The following is a 25,932-nucleotide window of genomic DNA, read 5'->3' as shown; positions in this document are numbered from 1 at the left end:
ACCTCAACGAACCATATTCAAATACCAATGATTGCTATCACATAATTAACTATAATATTATTTTCAAATCGTATTACGAAACCTTATAAACATGCTTTGAAAACGATGACATTATTCAAAATTTTATTATTGGAATATTTTTTACTCCTCATAATTATTTTTATATGAATATCTAGCCTTTGTCTAGTTTAGTATTTTTTATATATAAAATTTATATCCCCGTTTATGTATCTTTGGACATACCATCCCGGTTACCGTAATATTATATTGATGATTAAGTCATAGAAAACCAATTAAAGCTCTGAGCGTGTGACTGAGAAATTAGGTAAGCCTTCAATCTTTTTGTTCAAAGTTTATATTGCTTTTAATAAAAACCTTGGTTAACCGCAACGCAATGGAGCACTTCACACGATATCACAGATTACAGAGTTTTATAAATGAATACCTAAGTATAATGTAATATAAATTAATTAGAAATTAGATATCGCATTAGATCAATCAATTCGATGTCGGACAGCTAACAGCACTAACGAATTAAAAGGTCGAACCTTCAACTCATCTCTATCAAAGTAAATGCTAAGCAATCATTTGTATGTCGATTTTTTTTTACAGCAATGAAAAACCATTAGCATTATATATTTTAAATAAAATAAGTAGTGATTTTATTCGTAATTATATAAATTACCTAAGAAAAACTAAAGGTAAATTATATAATTAATTCATACAAATGCATTTTTTTAAATATAAATAACATTTATATTCTTTGTTAAAAGAGCGAAATTAATGTTTAGTCATTATCGCAACACTAATAAGGTATTGTAACAGTTTGGTCTCTGTAACGATATAATTATACTGACGTTTTAAAATGCACCGTTCTATAAATATATACTTACTATAGGCGAACTATAAAGTATATATATAAATGAACAGATATATTTATATATATATATATTATAAATTATGAATATAATTTATATAAGCTATTCTTGTGTGATGACAGTGTAAAATGTTGAAAAACAGAATTAAGACCGAAATATAACAAGTGGGAAGTCATAGCAGTAAGCTATAATTATATATATTTTTCGTTACGCTTTTAACATTGTTATCACATGGTTTGTACGTGTTATAACAAGGTTTGGCTAAGATAAATAAAAACAATAATAAAATATATAATAGGAAGTTTACATGATCTACAAAGGAAGGAATAATTTTAAAATGCTTTACCAGTATAAAATGGTTTAGGAATCGGCGTTTTCAAAAGATAATTTATATTAATAAATACTACGAAATATTCTTAGGTCAGTTTTAATATGAAAGAACCAAAAGTTTTTGCGATGAGACCAAAATCATTGAACTTGAACGAGGCACGTACATCCTTTCGATGGAGGCTATGCGTTGAATTGTAATCGTTACCTTCCGAATCCCGTATGATACAACACATGATCAATACGTCCTTGCTTAGTCTTGCACAACATCTGTAGGAGTAAAGGGTGTTTCACGAACCAAGAACCGATGCTGACGTGACATAGCTACTGTATATCTTTAATCAACGTGTGTTTTCTTACTGAGACACTCGAACAGCACTCCAAGTCTCGAAAGACATTAGCGCAAATATTACGTGAACGGATATGTTATGAAACGTAATTGTGTGAAATTTATGTCTGGATTTTATTTACGGAATTATTATTATTGATTTAGACAATATTATATAGTCATTACCTTCCAAAATTAAAAAAAAAGATGTATAACAAAACTAAGGATTAACAGAAAAAATTAAATAATTGATGTCATTAATTAATTTAAGGTTCATTGGAACTAAGAAAGACTAATGATTTTGTGGTAAAAACGATCATAATATGGGCAACGTTCAACCTCATATATAAGCACTGGTGATTGTTGCAACACTCTCAGTACGACTCTAGTCGCTTTGCCGGTTGTAGCGGGCGCGTACAACGTCGCCGGCACCACGGAGAGGGCGAGAGAGGAAACACGAAGACATATTCAAATCTGTTAGACATGTGGACCAAGTGAATGCAGTGTTCAGTGACGTAACAAGTGCAATTTGAGAATACACTAGTGACGAACGAACGATGGATGCCAAAAGCTCGGTGAGTTTATGATAGCGTGACAACAATTTTGACATCAGTTCAGTAGATACCAAAAGTTAACACTTACTCGATTCTCTGCACAAACTCATTCAACCGATTATCCCCGATTTTAACCAACATGAGAACAATATTCACCTTGTTATTTATACTGGTTCGTATTAATTTCAAGACCATTTGTGAATGCGAGACTCAAAAATTCTTTAAGTATTAATTGATAAGTAAAACTTGAATGGCAATCATTAATGAATTAAGAAATATTTATAATGGAATGAGTTTAGTAGTTTTGTTAAGATTTATAAATCAACTGGAAATTTAAAAAAAAAAAAACGGTCAAGTGCGAGTAGGATTTGTACGGCATAGACTTATACGTTTTCCAAAATTCTTTTAAGGTTTTCTTTCCTTCGTTTTTACGTAAAGTTTATGTTTAATTATGAAAAAAATTCACATATGTATGAAAACACAATTTTTAAATTTCACATTATACTTTGTCACTTCGTCCATACTTTGACGTGACTTAGAGTATATATATATATATATATATATATATATATTATGTGTATTTCATATGTTGGTAATGACCGACCAATCTAGATATTGATGAGTATTTCATGAAATTTTTAATGTAAACTTTAAAGCAAACAAAAATATAATCACAATGGATTGTCGTACCTTCACGTGTAGAAAGCCTATGAAGTCATCAAGTGTTAATGATAATCGAGTCTTATACGAGGTATATATTTTTATTGTGCCTCATTTAATATCAATTTTTTTTGCATGTTGATTTATCAACGAGCAACTTCATTCTTGAGCGGTTTATATATTAGTAACACAGTAAAAATTATGCTAAGTTAAAAGTTAATAGATGGGTCAATGAAAACCTTTGGTTTCCACAATCATAAATGTGCAAATGATGTCTCCTAAATATCACAGATTATTAGCAGTAAATGAGAAAGATCTCCGGAGTTTAGAAAATAACTCGACAATGAGGAATCAGTGCAAACCGATTTGGATATTTTCATTCAAAGTTGATCATAGACGAATAGTAATTCATTTTATAATTACTCTTCATAAATAACTGAAATTTATGGCATTTACTGCGAAATCAGTCATTAAATATCTATTAGTTCAATTCCAATATAAGGTCGCATAACTTCAGTAAAACCTGACGTAACTATATTTATTCAACATTAAATATTTAGAGGAAATAAAAAAATAATGTGGGGAGTTATTTCGTGTGTAAAAGATGCATAATGTAAGAATAATAATAAAATATTATGATAATGACTGTATTGATGATTCACGTATACCCACGATAGCAGACATTAGTTCCGTTTTGTTCTATCAAAAATTACAAGAAACATATCATTTGCATAATAAAAATTTGATTTGAATTTTCGCACCTGGTTACTTATATTATTATTCTTTTTTTTTTCATGTCATTATTTTTTTTAATAAAATAGCCAAACAGGAATTCTAACGCCGGTCATAGATGGAGTGAACAACATTTCTGTAGCTAATTCCGGTTCAAGAAAACATTTAAATATATTAAATGGGAAAATGATTAATATACTTAAGCATTTGCATAAAATTGTACAAATTATTTTATATTAATATATAGATAGATATCCAAAATTTTTTCCGTTTTAATTTACTTAACATCAAATTATAAACAATAGTCACAATTAAAACCTACAATTATAATAATAATAAAAAAATGAATAAATTTTATCATGATGATAACTCATTTTTAACAGAATTTGCATCAGAATTCTCTTTATTTAAAATGAACAGACACATAACAAATAAATTGGCACAGGGACCCAAACAAAGTTGATTCGACCGGCGGCCTTCACATTTTCGAAACCCGGACTTTGAGTCCGGATCAAACCCAGGGCTGCGTTCGTACTTTAAAATAAAAAGACATCCGCAGCTAACAACAATAAAGATAAAGCATCGATAGAAGACAGCGGCTTTATTTGATTTACATAATTATAATTCACTTATCTCATAAATCTTTCACGCATCTAGAATACAGATTACTTAGAACGAGATCCGCGCAGATCCCAGAAGATTAATTATTAAGTCGACGTTAATAAAACGTAACATATTTATAACAAATTAATATATAACACAACAGATTTTGTAAATCCCTATTACGATATTCGATTTAGTTACCGACGGCTTGACTAAATAAGGATTTTCCAGTGGCATACGGATCTTAGTCCCATTGTTCGCGGTGATGTAAGAGATTCTCACGCATTGCGTTACGGAAAAACTGGAGTCGCAGTGCTTAAAACTTACTTTACTGACAAACTAACTAGGTCATCGTTTAAGTAAACTTACATAAGAACCTACATATACTAAGTATACATTAGTTATTTGTAGAAAGAAGTTAAAGATAGTGTTAATTTTTCTACCAATGAAATCACTGGCTGAATTATTTTGATGTAAAATTCACAAAAAAAAAAACTGGTAATTTTTGTAGAAATACCGTTTTTTTTTTTTAATATAATGGAATAACTTGTATTAAGCTTTGTTAGGACCAAAGTATGGATGATCCTGAATAAAAACTCCGTTTCCATTATAAATTTGTTCAGCATTAGTAGATTTATAGGTATGAGAGAATATTTTTTTGTTTTATCCATATTATGAATGCAAATGTTTGTAAGAGCATTTGTGTGTTTGTTATATATCAATCACACAATGAATTAAAAAATCCATGTACATAAAATTTTACATGTATGTATTTATTAAGACATAAGTTTTATACGTATTTTATTATAATAGTTTTACTCCTAATTGTATGCGAAAACCCGTGTAAAAAGAAATATAATTAGTGCTACTAGTATAAGATATTGTTTTTGTGGTTTTTGGGTAACGATACTTTTGTGACGTAATCGAAATGATTCTTATTTAAGTCTAATTGCAACAACTCTTTTTCGTCTTAATTTTTTAATATCGGAGGATAAACAAAAAAAATAATTTCATCACATGAATAAGTGTTGAATAAAAAAAAATTAAACTACACTCAATAGTAAATATGATAAAAATATTATAAATATAAAAATAAACAATACTGGCCTTAATCTCAATTGGTAGAAGGAACAGAGGACAAGTTGATATTTATCATCTAGTTAACATGATAGCCAGGAAGTTATATAGTGTTTTACAAAGAACTCAAATCTTCAAGGTAATTCGTTCATTGTATAAAAATCTAACGACGAAAACTTTATTTCTCTGACAAACTAAGCGTTCTGTTATTATAAGAAAAAAACCGACTGCGGGTTGTTTGTTTTGTTTAATATTTGTATCTAAAATTGTAGACTATCAGAAAAATTTTACATCATCAAGTGACGTCATAGTCTAAGCAATAAACAGAAGAATCCGGATAAGTAATCATGTACATGGCCACTTTTTTTTCAACATGAACATAAGTTGTAACCACTTTATAAATTGCTTATCGAAGTCAATAATTGAAAAATAATAACACAACTTATTTAACCGTTAAGTCGTTAATAACAGCTGTTAGATATGTTTATTTTTTTGTTTACGAATAATTATTAATGGACAATTCACTGTATAATATATGAATTCAGATAATTACAACTGCGGTCAAGAACATCTTGATTCACAAAAACCTCGAAGTGGAGGCGAAAGATTATAGCTATTTATATAAAAAAAAAAACATTGAATAGTTTTGAATTTTTATGAAATTAACAACAAAATAACACAGCGGTCCATCGGGTGGACCTTCCTCATTGTCAGCCAGTAGTCGGACGGCTTCCAAAGCAATTTGCATTGACACAATTCCTGTTAGCTTCATAAATACAGCCAATTGAGTTCAAGGCCGACAATAAGCATCATGTCAGCGTCTGTGACCAGCGTGAACAATGACTTATGTTGCAGTGTCCTCATGCAATCGCTTATGATATATCATAATTTGAATAACAAAACACCGTTTCTCTATCAGTAGCGATCGAGTCAACACTCGCACAGAGGTTTTTTTTTGCTTTTTTTCAAATCACATTAGACTTGTTTGATCACACTTAGCTGTATTTGGCGTTGATGTCTATTTGGCTTTTGTGATTTCCCCATAAAAATATTAAGCGACAGCAAAAAAATATGTCCTATTGTGTTCGCTTTACTCATTTATATTTCCGCGAATTATTGAAGTCGGAGTCAATGAAATTTACATAGCATTATGAGTTTGAAGAGCGACATGAAATTAAAAGAATCGTAATGTAACAGAATCCGTTATCCATTGTGACATTTGCATTGCCGAAAGTGTTCCAAGAAGAGACATGCAAGAACACGCTTTCTCTTCTAAAGGGGAACGGACTAGATGGTCGTTAACTGATTATCATGGTAACTGTAGCAAGCATTGTTCAGACAGTGAGCAGACGACTTTTATAAACCTAGCAGACTAATTAGTGAGCTCACACTGAAACTAACCAAATCAATTGTTCGCCACAAGCCGATGTTATAAACATTAAAGATAATAATTTTGATATTTACATATAACAGAGTATATAAAATTACATATATTGAGTCTTAAAAATACTATCCTTGTAGAATTTTTGTATGTATGATAAGTTTCGTGATCATTATACAGTTATTGGCACGCCGCTGTAGAATACAATTAGATTCGTCAAGATTACCGTCATTGCATAACCGATGGTATCGATTGGCTCTAAACACGTTACTCAACTATTCACCTGCCATCTAATATTTAACTGGATCATCACCGTTAACGCTAACTATACTACAGGTACTTATAATATTTACTGTTACATATGCTAATACATCATCGTAACCTGATCTTTATTTTAATTTTAATATGACATTATTTTTATTACTTAGTTATATGTAAGGTCTATCATTACGACTGCACGTGATCGCATATACCAATAATAATAAAATCCATAGCTTGTTTAAAATACAATTGACTAGCAATAATTCACGTGCAACATCACATGCTATAAATTATAATTGTTGTTAAGGTAAATTGGATATGTATGGGAGATTCTCGCACGTATATAAGCCACGTGTTGATAGTAATTATGTATTAAGTGATAAAGGCGCACATCCGTTTATGGGCACGTGCATACTGTGATATATTTATATAGTGTGATTCACTACAAAAAAACTTAAATACAAAGACTCATTGGTACATGAAGATATAATTATTCAATGAAACAGTTAAAACAGTAAACATAGAGCGAAAGTAATTGTGGGCTTCTCACAAAGGTTGCAGCGCTGTGGAATACAATCCAAGTTCTGCCAGCAAACCAGTTATTAACTTAGCGAGATATTTTGCAATATGTTCCCAACAAGTTATACCTAAATAACCAATCTCTGCAATAGCGGTTGTTAACATTCCAAAACGTAATTATTCAATACAAACATTAACTTAATTATTATTGCCAGAACCCAGCGACCTTACTATCATTAAAGTAGTAAGAAATCTGGCTACCTAAAATACCTATACATCATATCTCATCAATGCAACAAAGAGTAACGTAAAGTCAAAGGAGAACAGAGATTTATTGCGCCAGAGGTCGACGAAACAAGACAGCAAATAAAGAGAACGCGAACCTTGAACACCGTATCTGACAAAATCAATCGGACTCGACAAAACTTGACCTAAAATTAAATAGATGTAACCAAATTTTAAATACTAACGTAAAACTTATAAGTCAACAACTCTGTTGCTGTAACAGTTACCTCAGACCTTTGACAGCTACCTTGCCATAAGGTGACATGCTGTAAGTTATAAAATTATAAAACGACGTTTAATTTGCACAATAATCGGCCAGCGGATAATTAGCGGGTTATGTAATTTGTTGCAACAAAAAAATTTCCTTCACTCGATTTCATTTGGTCCCTCGATACATTTTGCAAAATGTACAAATCCTGTAATCATATAGCTGATATTGAGTACCTATTAGAATACTTGAGGTGGGAAAAATAAGCTTAGGAAAGTTTTAAGTATGACGAATAAAATAACGAAAACCAAGGATTAGAATATATTAGCACGATAACTTGCACAACAAACCCTGTGAGATATGAAATATTTTGGATCAGATGAACTTAGACCGTATCGTATTGCAACTATTGCGTTGTATTCAGTTAGTACTCTTTCTTAAGAAGAGTTGACAAATCACCTTGCGTTTCATTCGCAACATTATAAAAATGTATTGTTAGTTTAATGAACGCTAAATTTCAATCATCTCGTTATTCATTACAGATTTCATCACACAACTGGCATATACCTCGGCCATCACTATCGAGTAATGGTGGAAGCATTAGCGATTCGCGTTCCCGAGGCGGCTCCGCCTCCAGCCAAGGCTCATCAAGTAATCACAGCACTCACGTAAGAATGACTCACATCCACTTATATTAAAGACGTATCACAAAAAAGTATATGGTTTTGTAGAATAATATTATACCTATTCAATGCTACTTAGAAATATCAGAATCTATTACTAGCCCTTTTGAATATATATTCATCCAATAAGAAGCATAAAGACATCCTGATTTATATATTCCTATACTGAATACGATGTTTATGATTGTGTATACTTTAAAACAATCGTTTAACGAATGAATAAATGAATAGAATGTTTTTTTCTCCAGAGAATTGTTCAAATATAAAATAATATAACATGCGACGCCTTATGATGGATTGTCCCCTCCTCCTTCCACACTTTACTAACGCAACCAGAACCAAAATACATAGTTGGTAGTAATTTCAATGTGATTTAATTATTAAAATTACGTCGATAATAATAAATCCAAGGAAACATAAATAACCTTTTATATTATTTGTAGATTTTTTTTATTATTTCAAAATTTGTTGGAATATTTACAAAAAATATATAAATCTCTAATCTACCGCGACCTTCACAATTCACCGTCCTTTTAACTTGTATCAAAAATAAAAGATATTTTTCCATTAAGGACAAATACAGCAATAATATTATAATATGAATATCCCAATGTCACTAAAGCGTATACTTTATTTAAAACTACTCCACGACAATTTTTATTATTGTAAAGCTTTGAAAGAGCCTGTGTTCAAAAATCTTTTCATTATGGCTGCTTCTTACGCTTAATTTATATTTCTATTTTAATTTGTGAAAAAATTAAATACGCTGAGATTAAGCGCTCACACGCACTAATTCCATTTACTATTTTAAAAGACGATCACGATCACCGCGAGATATAAATGCAAATAATTTTATTCGACCGGTTCAAATTACCAAAGGAATCTTCCAAATAAATGAACACAGGATCTCACAACCCGGATCTTTGTAGAAAAAAACTAGAAAGCAAACATATCGTATTTAATAAGATCAGTTTTTGATCAGATAAATCTTACGTGATGGTATATATCCAAAAATGGTAGAAATTTGGACGTGACACAGCAAAATGCTAACCTATCACGAGATCACGCTGACGATATTCAGGATATGGTAAAGAACAATGATCCGGATGTATAAAGTGATGTTTGGAGGCGGACTTTAATGTTACTTGTTACGCATATAACATTTTGCTTTGAAATATCTTTAGATTAATGCGCTGTGTACTCAATGTAATTTGTCACTAGCTAAGGAAAGTTCAATCTTTTTGTGTACATTTAAATTACGATGATAGTTAGTTAGGTTTGTCCTTCGCTTTGGCGAGAACCAGTATTACTGTATTATCGACCTAGCAACATAATTTTCATTCTAATCTTTTTGCCTCGTAACAAAACAACGTTTAATTTTGTTACAGCTTAAATAACATTGTTTTAGCGTTTTAAACGTATGATGACGTATGTTATTTATAAAAGCTTTGTTTGTTGTTGAGCGTTGTTACATAATACTTTTTAGGTATGTACTTACAGGAAGTGGCACTGGTAATGATGTAATAATTAGATAAATATAAATTGTCATTTTGCTAGTCTCTTTTGATTAACCTACAAAACTATAAGTAATTTTACGAAGTGTGTTGCAATTAAGGCGTTTTAAAAGTAATCATGGGTCAATGCCGGCACTAAGGAAGTATGCCAACCGAACTAGCTAAGACTGGTTTTTATACTTTCTTTAAGTTTTTTTTTTATTTTTTACATACACTTATGTTTTAAATGTTTTTTCTCTTACAGAGCGTGTCTTCGGGATCGATGTTGTTAAGTGCAGCGCACTTAGAGCGCATGAGCTGTAGAAATCCAGTTCAAGAGAATTACGGATGCTACCAAAATAGGACTATAAATTCTGTTAAAAAACCTACAACTGCTAATGCGGTTATGTCAATTCCCGAGGAGACGGCCGTTCAGGCACATGATAATTTTTGGAATGACGTCAAACGTGGCTCTGATGTAGGACAAGACGCAACGTCTGTTGCAAGCTCAACTCATTTCACAGTAGTAAATGGGTTCACGAAGCACCGTCCAGCCAAGGAGCCAAAGACCTGCTGTTGTGATCATTCACATCAGATAACCGTGCTCGTTATCTCGATGACCATACTGTTCTCGGCCTGCATTCTCGCCGCTATATGCTTTGTTGAAAGTAAGATTTTATTTCAAAAGCTACTAACTTATACACGTAGATATTGTTTATGTTCAATAACAAACAGCTTTACAATTGCTTAAGAATATACGATATAAACAAAGTTAATCGTCGAAATGTCCAATAACTTTTGTAACATACATAATTTTCATACTTTGTTACAGTGCGAATGCGCAGGGAGACTGGCATGTATAAATACTCTTAGAAGGTCGGAACAAGAGGCAAGAAGAATAACATACGACACGACACTAATACAAATAATAATTTTAGTCTTATAAGAAAATGTAGTCCAATTTTGTTCCATTTTATACAGTATAGAAAAACTTTGTAGTTTGTAAGAATATCGATAGTATCGATATATATATCGGTAGTTAGAATTTTTTACGTACACTTGAAATTTTAAAGTACCATAATATTCAATTTGACGGTAATCAAAAATTTTGTGACACATTTTTGAGATATTAAGAAAAAAAAAATTATTAATTTAAATACATCGAAAGTTTTGTCCGTTCCATTATTTAGTATAAATGTTTAGTTTCTATTAACGGTTAGCATATCCTTTAAATAATAATTAATAAGTGCAATACATTGTAAAATTAATTTAGGATAATTTATTTATTTTAAATGGACATATCCTTGGCAGAACGCTCACATATTTAAGATCTGTGATTGTATTATAATGATTATGTTCATTTCATGTACATTACAGCGGTTACTATTTGTCTAAGTGATACTAGTGACTGTCAATAAAGAAGGCTAAATGTAAGTAGTCCATAGTATATAATAACTTAGTGTGCTTTGTAAATATGTGCAATTAAATATATTATACGGACGTCTGTTTATGTGTCCGAGTATATTATTCGTATATTTTGTAACATGTAATAAATGTAAACTAATTGTAGTTGAAACTGTGATAACCAAAAGAAAATATAAATCTACTTTGTTTCACGTATTGGATCATTAAAAAGGATTATATGAATTTAATAAATGAAGGCTTCTTGTAAAACGAGGTATTTCCTTGATACGAAGGTCCGTGAAACATTTACATATAAACCGAAAAAACGAACATATGAACATTGTATTGTTTATCTATTACGGGAATAGAATCCCGGCCTCGTGATTGTGATCATATCCATGAATACCTAAATTCCTTACCACTATGTCTTTTTAAAACATTAATGAGAATCAAATACTGCGATTTTGCGGACGAAACCACATACAGCCTTAATTTGAATAATACCATTAACAAGGCATTGTAGGTCACGTAGACTGTACTCAATACATTTCACTTAACAGAATATTATGTGATCTCAAGGGCGAAAGAAACAAAAAAATTACCGCTGACATTAAATGTCGTCGCGAAATTAACCTCTGTGTATTATGATATGCCGTTCAAATAGAATATTCATAATAATTAAATTGTGTAACCTAGCATTTTTTATTTATTAATATTGAATCAGAAAAATATATAAATATTCATGTTTTTCCTGCTTGTAAACGATATTCTAAATAACAAATATATTTAAGATTTTGGATATTCATAATTATAATAATTATTCGTTGAGGTCATTGTAGTGGCTTACGACATGTCAATAGTATGCACAATAACAAGAAGTGAATTGATTGAAGTATTAAAAATATTTTTAGATTAGAAATATTTTTTTATTATTTTAGTAGAAAACAAATAAATTTTTAATTTGCGATTATAGAATATGCCTTATTATCATTCAGCCAAAATATATTTTTATTCGCTACGGACCCGTCAATCGCACGATTATTCCATGCTGTGAGCGCTGAGAAGTTTCGTCTCAAAAGAATGAACTATGTAAATGCAACAATTTTAATAAAAGAAATTAGATATGGAGCCTTTTGAAGTGGACCAAAATCAAGTCTAAAGGAGTCGGTAACAAACATGCAAGTGAAACTAAAAACAAATAAAAACCTGTTGAAATAAAGAGACTATAAAAAAACGAATATTAAATTGCGTAAAAAAATGAAGACAAGATGAGAAATTAAGGTCGAGGACATACGTGTAAAGAATTATGAATTGCTTCTAACGTAAGTGACAAATGATATTTACGTTTATTTCAGAATTTTAAAAGAATTTTTTTTCTTTTATTTACACTTTAATTTAGGGACTTTAGTCGTACATAGGTAACTTCTACGTCACTCCTATCTCATAGAATTTAACATACATTTTACTATCAAAATAATTGGCGGTAAGAGATAAAAACGAGACTAAATGAGACAGTTTCATCTCATTTATCACGGTTACTGAAAAGTAACAGAAACGTCGGGTACGAATGCAAAAGTGATAATAATCGGAAAGTAAAGAAGAAGATTATATGCAGTTTCATTTTTATGCATAGTAGCGAAAACGTTATATAATAAATATATATATATATATATATATATATATATCATTAGATTTCACCAATTAAAAAAAATGTCATTTAAAATATCTGAATGCTAGGGTTCGTGCATACTCATTAATGAAGTAACAATAATAATAAACACATATAATTACTTATTAAAATATGCTATAACATAATTATGTAAGTTTTATTTATTGGCATTTGAGTTAAATAATTTTGAAGCAGTTTAAAATCAAAACATGAGAATTTTCTTATAAAACGTTATATTTTGTATTTTTATTACGTCATTTCAAAAATAAAGTATTTATTACTATTTGAGTTTTCCCAAAAATAAGAAAACACCATCTGGAAAGTAAGGAAATTTAAAATGAAGAGAACCCGACGAAAGGATATATAAAATTTAAAAAAAAAAGAAACACTTTTAACTTAGATAAATCAAAATAGTGAAAGTTATGTTGCATCATTTGATTAAGAATATGTTTAAAAATGTTGGGATTAAGAAATATTACACAAAATCTGCTAATGTAGCATGTAATTTCTAAGCTAAAAAATTTCTTAAAAATAGTACTAACGGAGATTCCGAATTCCGAAGATGAGGTAAGTGAAAATAACAGCATAGGTTTACATTATCACAACTTTTTTCAGATAATACCAAAATTATTATGGTTCTAATTCATGTCATAAGAGTCCAAAGATTATCATTAAAACAGCTTTGGCACAAATAAACCTGTACAAAAACTTAATACGTATAGCGAATAAAACGAGCTAATTATCTAAGTATCGTGTTATATCGTGTTGTGGCTATGCCATCATCAAAAAGCCATGGCAACGGCCAATGTTTATAGGGTCCCAAAGTAAACTCAATTAGAGTGAAACGTGTCAGCTATCTATTTTCCTTTTCTATATATGGAGAAGGTAGGATAAGTAGAGCAAAATCAGAAGATGAAGAAACTTTACATACATATATACAACAGCAGGACATTTAATTTGGTAAAACCACAATTACCTATGTTTTTTTATTGACCCGCCCAGAATTCATTCAAAATAGAGTTGGTAGGTAGATGGATATTTATGATACCAACTGAACTGTTGTTTAAAACACACTACTTTTTCGTTTAAGATTCTAAGATACCTTTTCATTTGGTCCGTACAGTTAAGGACTGCAATAGTAACTGTCTTATTAACATTTTTCTATTATACAATTGATGTGCAAAAATGATTGATTGTTTACGAAAAAACTTAAATACAAATTTTGCTAATAGTCACAAAAAAGGCCAGAAATAATAACCTCTTTGTATCGAAAGTATCTAAATTTCTTTATGTTATATCTCGTATTATTTTAAGCTTTTTATTATAGACCGAGAGATACCTATCAGGCAGCATGAGTTCATTTTCCAGATCTATTTAAAACAAATCACATATCCTTTGATTGGATTGTATTGGATAAGACCAGTGACATCATTTTTTCCTCTAATAAAATAATAATATATAATATTTTGTTTAAACAGTCGCATTAATTATTAATATTACGTGATGGTCGTGAGAAATCGTCAGTTTCAGATCAATGACCCTGTCTGTACACAAATAGACCAAATTATGTTGTAACCTGTTGTGAAATTGTCCCAAAACTGTTTGCAACACAAACCAGCTTTTTCACGATCATTAAAAATTCAAAATCTTACATTACTTAGATTCCTTTTGAAGACTACAAAATACATATTTCGTTAGAATTTAATTTTAATATAAGAAATACTATTATTTGGTCTCCAATAATATTTTACTTTTGAAATTAAATATAATAGAACAAATTTTAATATATTTTTAGTTGAATAATTTATTTAGTAATTTAATCGACTTTAATACTGGTATTCTAAAAATAAAATAACCAAAGTATTATTTTTATTGATAGACGTCAAAAACAGTGTGATCAGATTCAGCCTCGTTATTATATATTCAACCTCCTTTACAAGGTTGTCAACGAATGATAAGAGCGACACTAGCGCTGCTTTAATACGACGGGAGTTTAATGAACTAATAATGTAAAAATGTAAAACAAATGACTACAAAATGTTAGATTTTTGCTTATAAAAATTTATTAATACAAACTACTTTTTGATCACTCGATAGCGTGATTCTCGAGGAAGGTTTTAGTATATAATTTGTTAAGTTTTAGTTTTTACTTGGGTGTACATTAACGATATTTGTTTAAGATGTCGGGAAAACATGAGCCGTCTGAGAGCTTTTAACGAAAACGCTGCCTAAAGTCTTTGAGATATCACAAAATAATATATGGAGGAATTGTGTATCTTTTATAAGTCTACAGAAAAGTCCGCGGTGGCATATGTCTATACCTTGAAGATAACATACTATATCCATTTTACAACTTTAAAAACTGGCATTCCTAAAGCGTTCATTGGAAAGCTATTTACTTAAATACGGTATTAGGTTTTATCAAAATAAATTACTTCGTTTTCAAGCCTACATCAGTATCTGTAAATTACTTTTTAAATCATTTAAATCAGGCGTACCATTTGAAAATTACCATAATATAAGTTTAATAATTCTCAAAATTATATAGACTATTTTATATTATTTGTTAAGAGCCCGTGCGTAGGCGGGGCTGGTTCTTAGTACATATATAAATCAATGATTTATATTATCGAAGATGTCTGTCCGCTCCAGATAGTACATATTAGGTAAAATTATATATTTTATATTATGCCTTATTTCTACCACCTAGCAACAGCTGTTTTGTTATGATAGTAGTGAATATGCACAATAATGTGAATATGAAAATACAGCTGACAATTTAGAATTACTATTTACATAATATATCTTGTTTCATTGGCATCACTAAATTATATCCGCAGTAGTTATTGCATAAAGTTTTAAACATGACAAACAATAAAACATATAAATAAAGATCAGGTGACATTAATTATACGACTATAATAACATATCCATGCTTTACTCTCATAATTTGTTACACAAATTGAATTATTTAAGTGAAATATTAATTTCATTTAAACATATATAAAAAAGATTGTGATATGATAAAAATAACTATGGTTATTTATTAATTTTAATACACTATGTATCAACTTACCTCAACTTCTTCTAATGTCTGAGTCCACCTGTAGTTTTCCAGGTCGCATCCATTGCCAGAGTTTGGTTTAAGTTTTCCTTTTTCAGCCGGGTCATCATCTTCATCGGGTATTTCAGACTTACTGCTTGTGGGTGAACCGTCACCGCTACCATCTTCGGCTGCAAAATATTTTTGGAATTTAATAAATGTTTAAATTATGTATCTATATAAAATCGTACTTATTCTGTATATGAATACAAGAAAGTCAAGTTAGTTTATGACACCATTTATGGTAATAAAAGGGTTCATTTTTATTGTATTTAATTTAATATAATTGTCTCTGTCCCAAATAGCAGAATCACTTAAAATTTATTTAGAAAAAATTAAATAAAAAACTATTTTTAATATTAAAGATTTTGAATTGATGAAAAATATCCACAGTATTGGGATGATAAAAGCTAATTTTAATATTTAAAATCATGTTAGTTACAAAAAAAGTTGACCTTAATATTAAATGTGTTTTTTTGTGAGCATTCAGAATCATAAAAAAATTATCATAGGTTCATCTAATCTATAACATGACATATTATGACATGAGTCTATATTCTCAATAACTAGGTGTACAAGGGTACAGAACTTCAGATTTTCATTATTAGATATTTCTATCGGTGCTGTGGTGGAATTCTTAATACTAACTTTAATCTGAAACTATTTATTTAGTTCATAAAATAAAAAAAATATTAACAATATTTTTGAACCACGCTATAATACAAATTAAATATTAATAAATTATAAGGACTAATTATTATGAATTCAAAACATTGTTGTACTGCAAAAATCTCATGCTTTCACATAAACTTATCATCAGGCTTCATAGATCTCAATGAGATCTAAGTCTTTTGCTAGTCATTTAAATAAAACTACTATTTTTTCATATTTACTATGCAAATTTTTTATTTTTTTTAAACTACATATTCCCGATGTTTTGGTTACTTTTCAGGAACCGTAATCATGAGCAGACGAGATACTGATCACAGTTGCTGAAAAGTAACCTAAACGTCGGGATTATGTAGTTTGTTAAAAATAAAAAATTACATAGAAATCGAAAAAATAGTAGTTATTTTCATAGATCTTATTTGAAATATATTTGAGGTGTTCTATATTTTTTTTTTACTCAAAACCTTTACTTATATTAAAAAGTAATTATGTAAAATACACAAAACATTCAAAATTAAATTTAGTTTTAAAGTTTCATTGTAGAAATGTTCCATGACATTTTACACATGAGTATGGCTAAAACTTGGATTAATATAGTTTTCTTAATACTTACTTTTGCTCTGTTTCTCCTTTTCTATGTCTTCAAGCATCTTATTAGCTTCTTGATCTGTTAGTTCTGTAACAGTCGCTGGTACAAAGTCCTGAGCTAGACGTTCTTGTTCCTTCTTCTGTTGAATTTCTTTTAACCTTCTATCAGCTTCTTCTTTTTCTTTTTTAATTTTATCAGCTTCCTCTTTAGCTTTTTTAGCATGAACATAAAATGTATCCTTTACTACCTGTATTTTTGGATAAATTGTTCATCAATAAATAAAAATCTTGTCAGTAAAAGAATTTTTAAAAAATTGATTACTTTAAGGTTCATATAAAAGAGGTCCGAGTAACTTACCTTTTCCCATTCTCCTTCTTTACCACCGATAAAAAAGTCGGTTTTTCGTGCTAAGAAACTTACAATAGTTCCGAGGAGCTGGAATGTTCAAGAAATTTTGAGTAATGTCAATAATATACAATCTATGTTAAAAACGATAGAATTAAACGGTTGTTAGGGAAATGTATCGTTTGAAGTGTTTACGAAATTCGAAGCAATGCGGTGCTCGTCATTACAATTATGCTATTAGGCAAAAAAATATTTTTACAGATTTGTATAAAACGACTTTGTTTTGATAGAATACTTACTTCCTTAACACCACCCTCGTGCTGCTGTGCCATTGCTAGCAACATAGAATCAAATCTTTCTGGATCATTAGACATTGTTTAATATTTAAAGCTCTTCAATGGTATAATTGTCTTCTATAACTAAATTAAACGTATTGTCTAGACTCTGTATTATATCTGTTAAATGTTAAATGACAATATTTCGAAAAGCGAACCGGTGTGTTTTGCAGTTAAAAACCTTGATGAAAAGTCAATGAGTAGACATTTACTAATGGGTACTTGGTAGTGTAGTTCTGTATATCGATACATCGAACATTCTAGATATCGGTTTTTTTCATGTAATTATTTGATTTAATTACAATTTTTCATAAAAAATTCATTCGAAACTGTTGTTGATATCATGAATCTAATTCTTGTTTTTTAATTTTATTCAAACATTATCGTTATCTCTAAATAAGTACATAACATGTGTATGCGTGACTTTATTTTGTAGCCTAAGTCCATAGTGTTGACACTTTAACATTAACAATAACAGACTGCAACTATGGACAGTTTAAACTGCAATTTGAAATATAAAAGTTGTCTATGCCACGAAAGTGAAAGAAGACTGTGTCATTGGAGGTCATGCATTTTATTTTTATTCATATTTTAGACACTTTGGAGTGCTCCTTAATTTAATTTATTAGATAATTATTAAACACATACTCTATTTATAGTTCATGTTGAGTGTAGTGATGTTTGTTTTGGTACGTATAATTGATTTTTCTATAAAACTACAACGGCTTAAGAAATGTGTATACCTATGCAAGTGTGATTTTGTTTTTAGGTTTATTTAACGAAAACATTATAATGGCAGACCAGTTTTGTTTACGTTGGAACAACTTTCAAACGAACATAGTGAGTGCACTGGATTCTTTAAAATGTTCGGAAGATTTGGTTGATGTGACGCTTACTTGCGAAGGCAGAAACATCAAGGCCCACAAAGTTATACTGTCAGCATGCAGCCCGTACTTTAGGAATGTGTTCAAGGTGAATGACTTGGTATATAACCTTCACGTTCTCACAAACCACCAGCTCTGTTTTATCTTTGAAAACTTTATACATGTATGTTACGTCTATAATTTTCGATTTTAGGAAAATCCATGTCAACATCCTGTTATAATTTTGAAAGATGTGTCGGCTGATGATATTGTCAGTCTATTATCTTACATGTATCAAGGTGAAGTCTTCATTGAAGAAAGTAAGCTAACATCTTTTCTGCATACTGCAGCACTATTGCAAGTTAAAGGATTAACTGGTGTTACGCAGCAGGTAAGAATAAGACTATTTATTTTATATGATTGCATACTTCCAATTTCGGTTGCTGATTTGAAAATTGTATATTACAGAACGAGAATGTATTTACATCAAATGCTGCCAACAAACTGTACACACAATTAACCATATCATCGAAACCATACTTCAGTGTAGCTCATAAGGAAAAAATGCCTGCACTGAAGAAAAGGAGGTGCAGCACTTCCGACAAACCTAATGAGGTACCATTAACTGAAGGACATAAGAAAAGTAAGGTGCTTGAACCAAGTGATATTTATAACAGAAACAATGGCCCACAGTCTAAGTCTGACAATACAATATTTGTACCAGAAACTCAAACCGAAAAGAAAAACGATCTGAAAACAGAAAATGTAACAGCTAATGGGAAGAATGGAAATCAGGTAAATAAATAAACAATAATATAAATATAATAATAGAGATATATTTTTGTAAACTGATATTTGATTTCCATATAATAAAACATGAATAAATATGTAGAATTGTCTATTAATTATTTATGGTAAATATTGGCCTTAATTAATTGTCTGACTATTATATTTAACTGTTGCGAAATTTTGTGTGTGGCCGAGGTGTAATAATATAGTTTTCTGTGAAATTAGGTTTAAAACACTTAATCACATATAATGTTAATTTTGAACTATATTCTGTTAATTTGTTTATGTCAGTAACATTTTTATGTGTATTAAATTTATAGGCAAGCCCGATTGAGGACATTCCAGTCACAGTTAAAACTGAATGGGTCGAAGACAGTAATTCGTCTCCTAAGGCTCAATCGGTTAATTCTGACACTGATAATAACACTCCGGACTACGAGAACAGTATGCTTGCTAGATCATTAATCTCAGGTAAAGTTTTATCTTTTTTAATTTAGCATTTCTTAATATTTTGTTGTTTATTTCTAAGCATTTCAGATCAAATAATCTCTCTTATAATGTTCTAGTATTGAAAGAACATTATAAAAATGTTTTTTATTACTTAAAAATATTGTATATATAGATTAAAAAGATATTTAAGTTACAATTATCTTCTATTGCACATATTACTTACAGGTATAAATCCATCAAAAAGTGACAACACAACAAATTCAAACATCAAAAAGTGCAATGAAATGCAAAGTACTCGAATAAGGGAAGCTAGTACAGATTCAACGCATTACAATACGACAGCAGCAAAGAGTCCTATAAAGAACATACAAGAGGACACAGTCAAAGTTGAAAAATCATCACCTAAGTTGGAAATAGAATATGAACCGGAGATATTGTTATCAGAACAGCAAGACGGTGCAGATTCTGATTCATACACTCAAGAACAGTCACAAGCCTTATTACTTCTAGCCGGAATGTCAGCGTTACCAGTACAAAGTGCATCGACATCTCAAACGGTACATCAATCGAACCATGCAGCCATTTGTGGTGATTGTCCCCACTGTGGTATGAAGTACTCAAATCAATCGGCTCTGAAGTACCACGTGAGATTAATGCATTCAGATCTAACTAACAGACTGTGTTGCTATCTATGTCCGAGGTCATTCACAATGAGGGAAACCTTCAAGGAGCACATGTGGTCGAGCCACGGTCAGAGGAATTGAAGTGCCTTAGATTAGTTAAAACGTGCCTTGAATTTTTTATATACCGTTTATACAAAATTATACAAATAAACTATTAGGAACTAGTTTTAAACTCTGATAGAGTTTTACGATGTTAAGTAGAAAGAAATGTTTTACAAAATTTATATCGAATATCAAACATCGCTGTACGCGATAACAAGATCTCTTCTAAAATAGGTATGTAAGTTAAAGGTGCGACATGTTGGAGCCTTAATTAATAAGTGGTGCTCCTTACACACTAGTTATATATTCCGACTACTATATTAGTAGCGATTGAATCATAAATTAAGTATTAATGAAAATATATATGAAACAAGGATTACATTTGTTGTGGACTTTAAAATATTTTTATTTATACTATAATGTTATTGTCTGATAAAATATATATTTTTGATGTTGAAATATTGAGATTCAAAAGTACAATGAAAGGAACAGTATTATTGACGGTTCGTTAATGAGACACTGATGAGAAGGTTTTTAAGGTATACGCTCGATACATAGTGTTTGGGTTCAAAAACTATGGGATATTGTAATGATATTCGAAGTTTGGTGTTCGTGCCAACATAATGATAATATATAATTCTAGTTACCAACATAACGAGTCTTCATAGCTTGCAGTTAATTGTCTTAGTTTATAGGACGTACCTAAGTATGGATTAAGTGTACGGATTTAATTATGAACCGATGTTCATAGGAATGCCGTTTTTTAAATGTATTTGAACTGTTATATCGTGGTTTGTAGGATGGATAGTGAATAATTTATATATTTATATTCTAAGGTTACATTGATAATTCAATATTGTTAAATATTTTATTCGAAAAATTTTACAAGATTTATATTTTATGTTACAATAAAAGGATGCTTCTCAATTTATTTCTTATTTTTTCTAGACCCTTATTTTTGGTTACACGATGGTAGGTAATATGGAAACTATACATAAGTAATTTATAATATTTATAAGATAAAAATGTGCAAAGATCTCTATATATATATCAGGTATCTTTTTTGCTATTTTTTTTTACTTTCTACCTTTCGGTATCGATGCCTCCAAACGCTAAATCTCTTTCAGCGGATATAATTTTTAATCTATATTAACCTTTTCTATTATGTAATAATCAATCAAAAGTACTGTATATAGTCGTAAATCATAATAAATATATTAATTACGGTTTAAAAGAAACTAGATTTTGACTAAGCATTCGTCCAATGTGACTGAAAATCAACCTTTTTTTTCTAAACAATAAATAAACAATAAATAATAAAAAAATATTTTCTAAACAATAATCAGAAGTAGGAAGCGGCCGAAAATCAAATCTGATAAAGAATATATTTGAGATAAAAGTTTCAACTAAAATGATTGATGGAACTCTAAATTGAAGGTCCTGGCCCCTGGGTTCAAAGAAATCACCACTCGTTAGTACTCTGTTGATTGTTTGTTAGTCCCTTAATATAAAGAATAATTTAAATACAGGTTGATTAAAAAAGTCATGTATAATTTCATTGTATAAAGTTTAATTTAATTTAATTTTTTTTTTTTATAAAGGACGGAATGATGAAACATTTAAATACTGTAGTATTTTTTATACAGCAGTATTCTACATAAACACTATATTATAGTGTTTTATACAGAGATTATATATGAATACTCACTGACGAAATATATTTTAAATAAATACACAATTTTAGTTAAGTAGTTTCACAGATTGCGGTGCAATAACGTACACTCACTTTCTGAGACACTGATTGATAAGATCAATAAATTAAATTTTGACTTTTAATTTTTAATTTGAATATAATAAAAAAGAAAACAGCTATTGGTTATTTAAGTTTTCTATAAAACGAATAATTAATACAAATCTTTGAAATCTCAACTTGCTTTGTTAATAATTTAACTTAATAGTAGTTTTTATTTCCTCAAAAAATGTATTAAAAATTTCTGAACGTTCTTAACGTCAAGGATGAGACATGTGATAAAAGAACGAACTAAGAGTTCCACTTTATATTATTAAAAAAAAAACAAATTACCATGTATTATGAATGTGTAATGAAATAATATGTTATTAAATAACGCTAACTTATTTTAATTAATAATTTGAGTTAATATTCGTCATTGGCTCAAATGTTTCATTGTCCCTTACAATGTTACGATCACGTTTCAGGGTATTATTGCATTAAATGGTACGTACTACGTAGCAGTGATGTGCTACGGATCTACGAACCACGTAGCAGACTCATTCATATTTTATTTTTATTCCATCAATCTTTTTTTCATTTATAACGAAATATATCCTATTAACACGTGTATATAGAAAATATAAAATAATAGTTTAATTAAAATATAGATATAACTAAAAGTTACATAATTATAGTGTAAGAACATAAGTACATTTTCTATTGTAATGCTTACTTTCTTTGCTAACTATCGATCAGGTGAGGCCATTTAGTTGAGGGCGCCACGTCCAGGTGGCGGTTAAATCATGCCAAAAGTCTTTTTTTTTTTCATGTTGAAAATACACCCATTTAAATTATTAACCAACAATTATACGTATATATTGATAACCCTGAAATTTAAACGTCAAATTCTATAAAAATTTTTGCTTCCTAGTCTTTGATTATCATATTTTACATGTATTCAGGTTATATAGTATGATTATTACTATTATTACTAAATATATATATTATATATCAAATTCATACAATAACACATGGATTAGTCATTGAAATATGAATCCGAATTATTCCCTCGATGGATATGTAAGTCTGAAGTAGGGTGCAAGTTTTGTCGCGCACATCTAGTATTACTGTAAAACTTAAGATATTACATTAAATAATACCATAGAAACTCCGGTCATTTTAATAATTAAATTACCTCTGTTCCAAACATCGGAGGCCTGTATAAATGTTTAAATTATTCTGTAAACTTGAGTTTCAATTTGTTGTTTTCATGGCTTCCAGTATTTTTTCTTTAACCGAATGTTGTGAAGCCAAAAAAGGAGGTTTTGCTGTAGCGTGTATATATGCATATTTTGATATGAGCGTGTTTTATGTTTTATCAGTTAACTAGAAAACGGACGAACCTATTCTGATAAATTGTCTATTATATTTATTTAGGTTGCACGAGTTCAATTGGGTACATTAAAAATTAAGTTTCTACATAGCGCCTTTTGAATGCAATATTGTAATTTTTTTTTTATTCCAAAATCATTGAGTGGGTTATTAATGAAGCTTGGCGTTACAAATTAGTTATAAATTAAAAAAAAATACACTAATTATTATATTTAAAAGTAAACTTAAAAGAGGTGGTAGTCAAAAAGGTTTATTTGAAATTCAAGAGACATATATTAGCCAATTAGTAATAATTAGATATTAAGTAGTAGTTTTTTTCTTTATTATTTCTACCTCTGAAATACATAAGGTACGTACTGGGAGGAAAGCTAGACATTTCCCTAATTTTAAAATTAGACAGATACATGCAAAAAGGGTTTGTTTGACGTATACTGATTTGTTTTTTAATTGAAACATGGGGTGACGAAACGCTGCTTTCACTTGAATCAGTTGTTAGTGGAAGGGCATATCTTGTTTGATGCAAGCTATTTCTCGCATTAGACAACACGACTTATGACAATGTAAATGTGAGAGCACCCCTTCTTGCTTAACATAAATATAAATAGCAACGAACATATCATTGGCACTTCAGGAAAGTGGAGATTGGAAACATAACCCTCTCCGGTTGTGCTGCAGTCGGGTAAAAATGATAGCATCAGAAGTACAATTGCATTTATAAATAAGTGTTTGAAACTAACGTACTAATTATCTATCTATAGGAAATACACAAATAAGTGCATACAGAAACCGATGAATTCCATATCATACGAATCTATCGATAACAAAAATTTAATTGATAAACTTCATACAAAATAATAAAAAAATAATAATAGACATACTGTAACTGCATGCGTTTAAAAGTCCTCTGTTTATTCCGCAGCACGTGAAATATGAAGTGTATAGCTCGTAGGATATATGTGAAGGCGTTCGAGGAAGCCCCTTAATGCAGAGACAGCTCCGTTGGGACGATATTGATCGTCATTCGTCGTCAGTGACCGAGCCGCCCCTATTGATTCTCCGCAATCTGCATGATAACCCGCGCTTGGCTTCTCTACTCTACTACATATCATTAGGACACTTATCTCAGGTTTCACTTTCGTTTATTAACATTACGCTTCATGTTCATCGACCGAATATTCTGTTTTTTATATATATATAAAGATATATACGTATATATATTCTTAATTCTTCAAACGGTTGTGTTAAAAGTATATATTTTTTGTAGTAAAATTTCTGTAAAATATACAACCACCGTTCAGGAAAGTTTAATTTATACGATTTAATTCATTCATAATACAGATTAGATTCAATTTGAAAATGCGCGCGTCGATGCAAGTTTTATAAGTTGGTGAATTCTTGGCGCGAAATCAAAATATGTTTTTATTTTGTTACCTCAATCTATATATTTCTATTTCCTGTGCTGTAGCCGAATAAAACTTCAGCTATCTTATCTTTTGGTTAACTAGCGAAGTAATCAATAGAAATCTTTATTGATCATGGCTGGATGTGAGGCTGTGAAGTATGTAGGTGACAGCATGTAGGATATAACATTATTACGACAAAGGGCCAAAAGGGGCATTTTGTTTATATAACAGGGATTATTTTTGGAAGAATATTTCTATTTACTTGGTGACGATTGGTATTACTAAATATTAGGTCTGGTATGGAAGTCAGATATCAGAAGAATAATTTTATCGACGTAAGAAAAATATTTATATTTTAAAGAGTTACTCTGCTGCGACTGTTTAAGAAGTTGTTGTGTTTTGGTTATTATTTCATTTATATTATTAGAATAATTTATTTTTGGGAATATTTTCGGAGGTTTAATGGAGTTTTCAA

The 25,932-nt window shown here is 29.9% G+C and overlaps 3 protein-coding genes across 3 annotated transcripts in view; 2 read left to right on the top strand and 1 right to left on the bottom strand.

Annotated features, from left to right (window-relative positions):
* LOC116765612 (nuclear migration protein nudC) overlaps positions 1 to 18,306 on the bottom strand; it is a 28,618-nt gene extending 10,312 nt beyond the window's left edge. Inside the window, exons 1-4 of the mRNA XM_032655152.2 lie at positions 18,068 to 18,306; positions 17,781 to 17,858; positions 17,448 to 17,670; positions 16,139 to 16,296 (exon numbers count right to left, since the gene is read on the bottom strand). Coding sequence (XP_032511043.1) covers positions 16,139 to 16,296; positions 17,448 to 17,670; positions 17,781 to 17,858; positions 18,068 to 18,142 — 534 coding nt within the window. The 5' untranslated portion in view covers positions 18,143 to 18,306. The remainder of the gene's footprint in view (positions 1 to 16,138; positions 16,297 to 17,447; positions 17,671 to 17,780; positions 17,859 to 18,067) is intronic.
* LOC116765613 (uncharacterized) lies at positions 1,899 to 11,663 on the top strand. Its single transcript, XM_032655153.2, has 4 exons — positions 1,899 to 2,108; positions 8,356 to 8,481; positions 10,255 to 10,657; positions 10,822 to 11,663. Exons 1-4 carry the CDS (start codon positions 2,091 to 2,093, stop codon positions 10,860 to 10,862), a joined length of 588 nt encoding a protein of 195 aa, XP_032511044.1. The 5' UTR covers positions 1,899 to 2,090; the 3' UTR covers positions 10,863 to 11,663.
* A 321-nt stretch (positions 18,307 to 18,627) lies between the features above and the next one.
* Positions 18,628 to 21,857, top strand: LOC116765823 (broad-complex core protein isoforms 1/2/3/4/5-like). The gene is made up of 6 exons (XM_032655422.2): positions 18,628 to 18,792; positions 18,873 to 19,075; positions 19,181 to 19,357; positions 19,435 to 19,761; positions 20,076 to 20,226; positions 20,431 to 21,857. Exons 2-6 carry the CDS (start codon positions 18,896 to 18,898, stop codon positions 20,967 to 20,969), a joined length of 1,374 nt encoding a protein of 457 aa, XP_032511313.2. The 5' UTR covers positions 18,628 to 18,792; positions 18,873 to 18,895; the 3' UTR covers positions 20,970 to 21,857.
* Positions 21,858 to 25,932: the final 4,075 nt, after the last annotated feature.

This window comes from Danaus plexippus, chromosome 11, assembly GCF_018135715.1.
Source record: "Danaus plexippus chromosome 11, MEX_DaPlex, whole genome shotgun sequence".
Classification (NCBI taxonomy): Eukaryota; Metazoa; Arthropoda; class Insecta; order Lepidoptera; family Nymphalidae; genus Danaus; species Danaus plexippus.
This window is presented reverse-complemented; position numbering and strand designations above follow the sequence as displayed.